This window comes from Labrus mixtus, chromosome 7 (genome assembly GCF_963584025.1).
Source record: "Labrus mixtus chromosome 7, fLabMix1.1, whole genome shotgun sequence".
NCBI classification, from domain to species: domain Eukaryota; kingdom Metazoa; phylum Chordata; class Actinopteri; order Labriformes; family Labridae; genus Labrus; species Labrus mixtus.
The window spans coordinates 3819995-3829620 of record NC_083618.1 but is presented as its reverse complement, the minus strand read 5'-3'; the positions used below and the strand labels follow the sequence as shown (position 1 = coordinate 3829620).

The window sequence follows — 9626 nt, the reverse complement described above, 5'->3', positions numbered from 1 at the left end:
TTTTCCTCTCTTCTATATTATATAGAGAATTATTATCAAAGAGTCCCTCAGTCAGTAAATCATATTCTTTACACATCATTATGGCACTAAAGTTTCACATTAAAAGGATAAATAAGTGTCTGGTGATTACTGATCATTATATTATCAATAAAAAATATTATTAAAGCAGCAGTAAATATAAATGCTAATAAGTAATAGATCATTTAACATAATAAGGCATTGTGTCTGTCTGTATGGTTTATTTCCTACTGGGACAATAACATTGATTTGATCTTATTACAAATGGATATCGCTTTCTCTCGTGTATCTTAAAACATATATCCTTGTTTCCTGCCTCTTTTGCTGAGTTGAGTGAATTGAGTTTGCCAAGAAAACATTGACATTACCGTTGACTTTCATTGTATCTTAGATAGAACATATTTTGAAGATGTAGTTTTGGTTGGTTGATTGATTGGTATTGGTCCTACCTTTAATCAAAATTTGGCTATGAAAAGATATTTGTATTTTTGGCGAGTTAGTGCACTGCTTTTACAGTTTTTCTTAGCACACTGGATTTCATTCAGAATATATCCTCTTTGTCTTTTTTCACTCTTTATTTATTCAGGCATTGTAACAAGATGCCCTCTTGAATTGAAGATGAAGCGAAAGAGAGAAGGAGAGGAATGGTTCGGAAAGATAAGCTACCAGAACCATGAAGAAGAAATAGAAGACCCTGCAGATGTGGAGAAAAAAATAAGAGAAGGTGCAGTGTACAGTATTATTAAACCCACAATTAAAAACCGGAGTACTGTATGATGGTTATACTTTGTGCCCTGTCCTTACAGCACAGGATGAAATGGCCGGGGTCGGCGTGGGGATAAGTGATGACCTCATCAGTCTGGAAATCGCCTCTCCTGATGTTCCAGACCTGACGCTTATTGATCTGCCTGGCATCGCAAGGGTGGCTGTTAAGGGACAACCGGAGAACATCGGAGACCAGGTGAACTTGTTCAGTGTCCCATAGGAAGCTAACAGCTGTTTTTGATAGACTCTTTGGTAGCCAGTTTCTTCAAGAAGAATAAAATTGACAGTGAGGTCTGTGGATTAACTTGATTGGCCAGGACATAAATCCTAACAACCCATACACAACACCTCAGCAATGACTGAAGAGCAATTGATATTGCTGTGAAAATCTAGAAAGTAAACATGCCTTACATGGCCACTAGCAAGGGTAAAAGCTTTTCAGGGATATAAAATTAACATGTATGATAAAATATAGACCTGAGGACCACAGTGATTTCATAGCTGTGAAACGAATAGGGTCATTTATCACAGTGTGAATTTATATTTTCAGATCAAGAGGCTGATCCAGAAGTTTATCAAAAGACAAGAAACCATCAGCTTGGTGGTTGTTCCGTGTAACGTGGACATAGCCACCACAGAGGCCCTGAAGATGGCCCAGGAGGTGGATCCTGATGGAGAGAGGACTCTGGGTAAACAAAGCTGATTTTGCAACAAGAGGAGGAAAATTTGTATGTAGTCTATCCAACTCTTATATAGTTTCCACCGTTGTCCCTCTTAGGTATCTTGACCAAGCCTGATCTGGTGGACAAGGGCACAGAAGAGACAGTGCTGGACATCGTCCACAACGAGGTGATCCACCTCCAGAAGGGCTACATGATCGTCAAGTGCAGGGGGCAGAAGGAGATCACTGACAAGGTGTCTCTTCCTGAAGCGATAGAAAGAGAGAAAGCCTTTTTTGAAGAACATGTGCACTTTCAGTAAGTTTGTGCATTTTAGGTTAACACACATATATATATATATACATTATTATGTTTTTTTCTACAGTGCTGTGGTTTGCAATTTTGCAAAATGTACTTACTGTAGTGTTATTTTAATGTTACAGAACTCTCTACAATGAAGATCATGCGACTGTTCCTAAACTGGCTGAGAAACTCACACTTGAGTTGGTGCATCATATTGAGGTGATTTACTTTATTTGACAGTTTAAGGGCATTGGTCGCCTAATGGTTAGTTTGCCTCGTATACAGATGCTCCAGTCCTCAAAGCGAGCGCCCCGGGTTTGAATTTCGAACTGTGGCTCCTTTTCCCCGCATGTTATTTCCTCCTCACTCTTTCGTCAGTGTCTGACTCTATCCACTGTCCTGTCGCTTAAATAAAGGCGTCAATTAAAAAAAAAAAAAATTACAATATAAATCATGATATTTCACATTTGGAGTTAAAATTTTGACCCTTGTGTGATTTGCAGAAATCTCTGCCTCGACTTGAAGAGCAGATTGAGGAGAAGCTAGAACAGACCCGTGCAGAGCTGGAGAGATATGGAAATGGACCCCCATCTGAAGCAGCTGAGAGAATCGTCTTCCTCATCGATGTGAGCTCTGACACTTTGCACAACATTTTCCCAGCCACAAAGGCTATTACTCACACAGTGATGTGCAACTTGGATATAATGAAATACAAAATGTCACTTTAGATTCTCCTAGGGGAAGCACCCAATAACGGTACACCGTTTACAACAAATAAATGTTTAATCATGTACATAAAAAAAAAAATTCAACATTTATGGCCAAAAAAACAACTCACTGACTGGTTACCGAAGGAGGAGGAGCCTGAACGCTACAGGCCAAATGTCGAAGAGGATCACAGCAGTGCTGATTTACAGCACAACAACTCAACCTCAAGTGTCATAGTTCATAGTATACAGCAGTTATGTAAGCAGAAAATAGTAGTAAATCAAAAAAATCAGAAACAGGTTATTCTTTCACTCCAAAAAGTCAATTAGTAGAGTCTTCTGTTTGTCTTTGGGGTATGATATTGATTAATAAAGAAAAACACTGTCAGCTCTAAATGTAAACTTGAAGTATTCAAACCTCCAGGCTTAAACCTGATGTACACTGTACAATTTAAGGCCGATTTAGACCCAATTTTTGAGTCGCACAACTGATTGTGAAGTTAGGCTGAATTTCAGCCTGATTGCGCCTTGTTAGCATTAACAAGGTTCCTGTTTTAAGCATACATAAATATTACTATCTATAATTACACTGATTGAAAACCTGCCAACATCACTGCTCACTACCACGTAGGAAATACAGTTATTTATGTGAAAAATATAAAACACAGTTTCTGCCTTTTACTGTTTGCTGCAGAAAGTGACGGCGTTTACTCAGGACGCCATCAGTCTGACTACAGGGGAGGAGCTCAAGTGTGGAGACAGGCTCAACGTCTTTTCTACGCTCAGAAGAGAGTTTGGGAAGTGGAATGCCCACCTGGACCTTTCAGGACAAAAGTGTGAGTGTCTTATTTAGAACTGGTCTACAGCAGTCAATCAGCAGCAGAACTCTGAATTATGCTTTCATATGTTGCAGTCAACAACAGGATTGAGAGAGAGGTGGCGAACTATGAGGAGATGTACCGAGGAAGAGAACTGCCGGGCTTCATCAACTACAAGACCTTTGAGGTCATGGTCAGGGAGCAGATCAAACAACTGGAGGAGCCTGCTGTCAAGAGACTCAAAGATATAGGAGGTACATCAATGGATTACAGCTGCATGAATATATCATTTGAGCACGTGCAATCGTCACATCTCAGGACCTGCAATGTCCAGCAAATGATCTGAAACGTGTCAGTGTGCTTATTTTTAGAGGCGTGAAACTGTTCCTGGTTTTCTTTCAGTGAATTGCAAATGAATGCAAATGATGTCACGTTAGGCAGGAGTCACTGCAGCTAGTCCAGTGAGTGGCAGAGAGCACATACTTGTGTACAGTATGAAGGAAACAGTTTTCATTCAGTTGAAAAGTACCGTCCTTTTTGGTAAATATTTCTTGACAATGTTCTCAACGTTCCTCTTAAAGATCCTCAGCTGATGTAATTTGTTTATAGAAACATTTGGAATTGTAATGTTAATTTAATAAAGGCAGATTTAAGAGCAATGCAATAACAGTAGCACATAGTGCATGGATCATATGAATGAGCGGACATACATTCAGTTAGTAATACATAGATCTGCCCCCCTTCATTTTCCCTGTCTGGCATTTTTATTAGATTGTTTTGGGGAAAGCAAAGACCTTAAATGTCAGCAGATTGGTAATACAATAAAATAACGATGAGGACAAAGCATCTAGGGTCCACAGATTATGTTTTTGTGCTAACACAAAATTCTGCAAAGCTCAATTGACACAGCTAGTTTTTAAGCAAAAGATATTAAATTGATTAGTCCATATCGACTAGATTTCACAGGCTAAGGGCGCGGTCACACTGGTAATCCGTACCGTACTCAAGCACGATTGGTCCCCCGCCGCGCCATTCCCCCGCTTGCCGGCACAGCCCGGTCACACTGCACCAGGACTAACTGTGCCTAAGCATGATAATCTTGTACATAACGTCGTAATACAGCACATGCATGCTTAATGCTATTATGTAGCGTGCTCAGTTTACAAACAGGCGGACTGAAGAAGGAGAACATTTTTAAAAAGGTACGTGCAGTCGAGTCCCCATCTGCACATCGGAGAATAACACAGAGGGCTACTTTACTGACTTTGCGGCTTATTTTGAGTCACTTTAATCAGATACAGCCATAAATAAATTAAAAATAAAAGAGACGCGAGTCGGCGTCCGCACATCGGAGAACAACACAGAGAACAACACAGAGAACATGAAAGCTACTTTGTGTCTTATATTGAGTCATGTTAGTCAGATACAGCCATGAAACTCTGGATTTCTCCATAATGAAGGCTGTCAGCGTTGTGTACCCGCGTGCTCGTGCATTAAGTGTACCGTGCCAAAGCACACCTCTCCAAAGTGTGCCAAAGCCAAGGAAGTGTACCGTGCCTGAGCACGATACGGAGAGGTCACACTGGTCAAACGAACTGGACTTTAGGGTTGAAGTGTGGTTGGGCACAATACGGATTGCCAGTGTGACCGCGCCCTAAAACAGTAAATTAACTTCACTTCTATTTGGCCAAAGACTTCAGTTATTTCCACTTATTCTTCATGGAAAGTATCCAACCAAATAACAGTTCCTTTCTATATTACTGAAATACGTTTGACCGTCCCTTTATTCTTGTGTATTAAATAACAATTTTAATACACAATTGATTGTGTATTCTCATTATTAGCGGCACCTATTCCCTTTGCTGTTTAATACAGTTGCGTTGTATAGGGGCTATAAAAGGAGTGGATGTACCACAGAGTGAACACACCAGCAGCGCATGTACAGTGTAGTGTTGTGTGAGTAACAATAGTAATGCCATATGACTTTTCAAGCTTATTAAACATACATTTGAGCATCATTAGACACAGTTGATTTTAGTTATACAACTGACTATTCCTAAAGTTAATAAGAAGCTGACCCTCCACCTGTTCTCTCCACCTGTTCTCTCTCCACCTCTCGTCTCCCTTCTTTTTAATTTGGGTGTCCCAGAGTCAAAGGTAGAGGGCTAAACTAAGCGTGGTAGAAGGAGGAGGAAATAGAGTTGAAGTCCGAAATAACTTAAGCATGATTGCTTATTTGTAATTCAATATATAAACAGTCATTGCTATTAGAATTTTCATCTGAAATGTTTCTTTCTTCAGAAATAACTTTTTTCTGTGTTATTGTGCAGCTCTAAAATAAATAAATGACAGATTTGTTTAAGTTTTATGTTTTACACATTGAAAATCAAACCCCTGTTTTACGTTGCTTTTCCATTTCCTCTAGAGGCTGTTAGGAAGGTGTTCGTACAGCTGGCCATGAGTAGCTTCACTGGATTTCCTAACCTTGCGAAAACAGCCAAGGTAGTCTGAACTTCATAATCACATAATGTAGTTTGATATCCATTGTTGATTTTGTTGGCTCTAAAAATGTGATTAGCTGTATTTCTTATTTGTTTGTAGACTGACCAGAATCTTTTTCTTAGGCAAAGATTGAAGCCATAAAACAAGACAAAGAATCCACTGCTGAATCCTTTCTGAGAACCCAGTTCAAGATGGAGCTGCTTGTTTACTCCCAGGACAGGACCTACAGCTGCAGTTTGAGTGACAGAAAGAAAGAGGAGAATGAGGAGAATGATGATATCGCCATACCAAAACACCCCCTACCTTTTGGATATCAAAGTCTTGTGTACCGTACGGATAATCATGCTACACTTCAGGAGCTGATGTTGCACCTAAAATCATATTACAAAGTAAGCTTTAATATAGCAGGACAATTTAGAAACAAAAAATAAAAACTAATTTATTTAAACACTGATCATTGCTTCTCAAAATGTTGTAATTTTCCTCCTTCAGATTGCGAGCCAGCGTCTGGCAGACCAGATCCCTATGGTGATCCGTTACCAGATGTTGCAGGAGTCTGCTGTCCAGCTGCAGAGGGAGATGCTGCAGGTGCTTCAGGAAAAGAAGAATTTAGAGTTCTTTTTAAAGGAGGACGCCGACATTGGCAGCAAGAGGGCCAATTTGCAGAGCCGCCTCAAACGCCTCATGAGGGCCCGTGCATACCTGGTGGAGTTCTAGAAAAGCCTTTTACCTCCTTTTACAGCAGCAAGAATGGTGCATAGGAATTCTGACCTTGAATCCGGTCTCATTTATTTAACCTCAATCCATGCAGATACAAGGTGCTGTTCTCTTGCTATGTTCGACTTTATTCAACTAACTGGCTCATGCCCTGAGTCTTACTGTGCACTTGGCCCCCCCCTGTGGTTTCACAGGGAAATTATGTTTAAAAAAAAAAACCTGCATCAAAGCAAAACAAGTTTAAATCCTTGAATATCATGATTTTCTTTTACATATTTGGATTTTGTAGATTAAAAATGATCAATGCAATCAATTAGCACATGTAGTCTTTCATTCTCAGAAGTTCTGAATTCCAGACTAGTTCGCCACCAATGATTAAGACTTTCTTCTTTCAACCATTAAAGGCAGGGTTGGTAATTTTCTCCAGATACACTCTTCTTTAATAACTTGTTTTTGTAATAATTATTTTATGAGTGACATCTCTTGTGTATTACCAATGTCATTTTAGAGGGTGTTTTATCAGATACCTATGGTAAGTGTATAATCTCAAATTGAGTGACACTAACAGGCATTACATTTATACGAACATACACACACCTAAAATGTCACCATGTTGGTTAATAAATTGAATGCACATGTGATTTGAGCAAGTCAATTTTATTCAAAAACTCATACAAAAAGTAGTCCTACACACATGCACATTTTTTTTTTTTAAAGGTTTGATTCATTGTTCTTCAGTCAGTATCTCCACGACTTCATTCATCATTCCCAGCAGGGCTCCCCTGATTGTTGTCGTCATTGTCTGATTTCTCATCATCTGTGACAGACAAAGAAGGTTAGAGAGGTACTTGCAGATTTGCTTGACTTTACAGATTAACCACTTAATATTTGGAATTTCTGGAAGAATGAGCACAACACAAAAATAGCCTTTCAGACCAACGAGCACAACACAGGGACACTCACTATCAAGAGTCTGCTGTAGTTCCTGAATAGTACTGAGTAGCACATGGAACTGCTTCTTTCTTAACTCCATCTTCGTAGGAGAAAAAGGAGATTTCAAAATTAGATATCACAAGCGGTTCAAGAAATAACAGATTTGAATCGTAAGGAATAGAATATAGTTTTAGCCTCACCTTTGCATCTACATTTTCCTTGATTCGAGACAGTTGCTGGAGCTCTTTGTCAAGCGCCTCCAATTGTCTGTAGAGGATCAAACAAAATTAAGTACATAATCATAGACAAAACAGGTTAAAAAAAAAAGGAATACAAATATAATAGAGTGACTTACTTCAGTGTTTCATGTCGGTCCGGGTGTTGCTGGATAACCTTAGCTAAAGCATCATACTCTGAAAGGAAATAATGAAAATGTGAATGTGTGACACTAACCACAAATAATACAACTCTGTATTTATATTGTTAGCATTAAATCTTAACTGATTGATACATTTGGTTTCCAACAAGAATGAAAAAATCCCTGCTAAACACTCCAATTCTTTTACCTTCTCTTAAATCTCAATCTGATTTCTCATATTGTTTGGCTTTTGATGCATTGTCTCTCCATCTGTGATCACTCTTTAAAGCTCCTGGGTATTTTCCTTTGGCTGTTTGTACAATGTGTTGTATACGGTTTGACTTAAAAGTACTTGTATGAATTACTATTGAATAAACTTTTCGTGAGCCATAACATCTGATGTTGCTGTTCTGTGTTAAATTAAATGTTCTGTGTTAAAATTCATGTTTACATTTAAGGAAAACATTAAACCATACTTTTTCAGATTATTTTCAGTAGTGATTACTCACTATTTTCAAGACTTATCTGAATTAAATTAGTAAATAATTGCAAAGGCAAGTCCCAATAGTTCAATATTATTGATCATTACCTTGGCGATTCTTTCTTATTCTCTTTGCCCTCTGAATTTCTTTTTTGCATTCGGTTATCTTCTCATGAGCGGACGTGATGTTTTGTTCTGAAATGTCAAGGTTGAGATGAGGTTAGTTTACCACAATGATACATACTGGGATGGTTACTATAGTGGCCCAGTTCTTCAAGTTAAGAGTGATGTAGTGCATAATGAAAGAACATGAACCAAACTGTTGAACACAAGTATTCAAATAGGTTAATGATAAGATGTTAATGTGTGCAGACTTAAACAAAAAGGGGTGTGTGGATGCTAAAGACCAGGGTCATAAAATCCTCATTTCCCACCTATGTCAGAGTAGATCTTCTCATAATTCTCCATTTCCCGAAGGTTCATGTCGTATACCATTAAAGTCTTCCCCATGGAGAATTCACACTGGGCCAGTGTGCCCAACATCCTCTGGTACTGCGTGAACCTGAGAAGAGAGGCTGTTTGTGAATCACTTTAATAGGTGACAAAGTCCAGGACTTAGGTCTCATGTAACTACTAACGTACCCTTCCTCAGGGGTCCCAGGCGAGTTGCACCATTTAGTGAAACTCTTGAGCAGCAAGTTGATTTTGCGGTCATCACCAGCCCCGTCTCCGTCAATAAGAAGACGTTTTCGAATAACTTCATCTGAAAGTCGGGAAACAAACAACCTTTCAGATATAGCAGAATGCTAACTGTTAGCTAGCCAACATGGCTGCTGTTCTGTAAACAGGCTGCTTTAAGTGGTAATATTACCGTCTAGGATGTGTAACTGGGTGTATATAGATCCAACAGTAGCTTCGGCACACATTTATACCAATTTATTTTACAAGTGAGTTGAAATGAATTAGTTGCAAAGTAGCTTACCATCTGTAACAGCTCCCATTTCTATAGGTATTATAACTTTATTGAACAAAATATTGTAACAATCCTGCTGTCTTTTAAAAGTCAACTATATTGTCACTAATCTTATTTAGTGCGCATGGAGAGGATCGTCCTCAACAACCTCCGTCCCCTGGTGACTTCAAATCTGGATCCTCTGCAGTTCGCCTACCAGCCGAACATCGGGGTGGATGACGCCGTCATCTACCTGCTGCAGAGATCCTGGACTCACCTGGAGAACACCGGCAGCACTGTGAGGGTCATGTTCTTTGACTTCTCCAGTGCCTTTAACACCATCCAGCCTGCACTGCTCAGGGGGAAGCTAGAGAGGGCGGGAGTGGACTGTCACCTGGCTGCATGGACAACGG

The 9626-nt window shown here is 39.4% G+C and overlaps 2 protein-coding genes across 3 annotated transcripts; one reads left to right on the top strand and one right to left on the bottom strand.

The window, feature by feature from the left end:
• Positions 1-471: 471 nt before the first annotated feature.
• Positions 472-8176, top strand: LOC132977530 (interferon-induced GTP-binding protein Mx-like). 2 transcript variants are annotated; one of them, XM_061042156.1, is made up of 11 exons: positions 472-742; positions 825-979; positions 1334-1472; positions 1562-1760; positions 1886-1964; positions 2249-2371; positions 3147-3288; positions 3366-3524; positions 5696-5772; positions 5988-6161; positions 6265-8176. In XM_061042156.1, exons 1-11 carry the CDS (start codon positions 487-489, stop codon positions 6487-6489), a joined length of 1728 nt encoding a protein of 575 aa, XP_060898139.1. In that variant the 5' UTR covers positions 472-486; the 3' UTR covers positions 6490-8176. The 2 variants fall into 2 exon arrangements, with proteins under 2 accessions (XP_060898139.1, XP_060898138.1); XM_061042155.1 differs by having other exon boundaries at positions 586-742; positions 5895-6161.
• On the bottom strand, positions 7131-9285 carry LOC132977531 (THO complex subunit 7 homolog). The gene is made up of 8 exons (XM_061042157.1): positions 9244-9285; positions 8904-9024; positions 8696-8823; positions 8370-8456; positions 7778-7835; positions 7623-7689; positions 7453-7522; positions 7131-7306 (listed from the first exon to the last, which is right to left on the bottom strand). Exons 1-8 carry the CDS (start codon positions 9260-9262, stop codon positions 7245-7247), a joined length of 612 nt encoding a protein of 203 aa, XP_060898140.1. The 5' UTR covers positions 9263-9285; the 3' UTR covers positions 7131-7244.
• Positions 9286-9626: the final 341 nt, after the last annotated feature.

What these genes read in the sequence shown, in the direction of transcription:
- LOC132977530 (XM_061042156.1), top strand. Translation starts at nt 487, where the DNA reads ATGAAAAGATATTTGTATTTTTGGCGAGTTAGTGCACTGCTTTTACAG. An exon ending in TGATGGAGAGAGGACTCTGG is followed by an intron (nt 1,473 to 1,561) that starts GTAAACAAAGCT and finishes TGTCCCTCTTAG; the next exon opens with GTATCTTGACCAAGCCTGAT. An exon ending in GAATCGTCTTCCTCATCGAT is followed by an intron (nt 2,372 to 3,146) that starts GTGAGCTCTGAC and finishes TGTTTGCTGCAG; the next exon opens with AAAGTGACGGCGTTTACTCA.
- LOC132977531 (XM_061042157.1), bottom strand. An exon ending in GAAGATCTACTCTGACATAG is followed by an intron (nt 8,457 to 8,695) that starts GTGGGAAATGAG and finishes TTGACATTTCAG; the next exon opens with AACAAAACATCACGTCCGCT. An exon ending in ACTACAGCAGACTCTTGATA is followed by an intron (nt 7,307 to 7,452) that starts GTGAGTGTCCCT and finishes TGTCTGTCACAG; the next exon opens with ATGATGAGAAATCAGACAAT.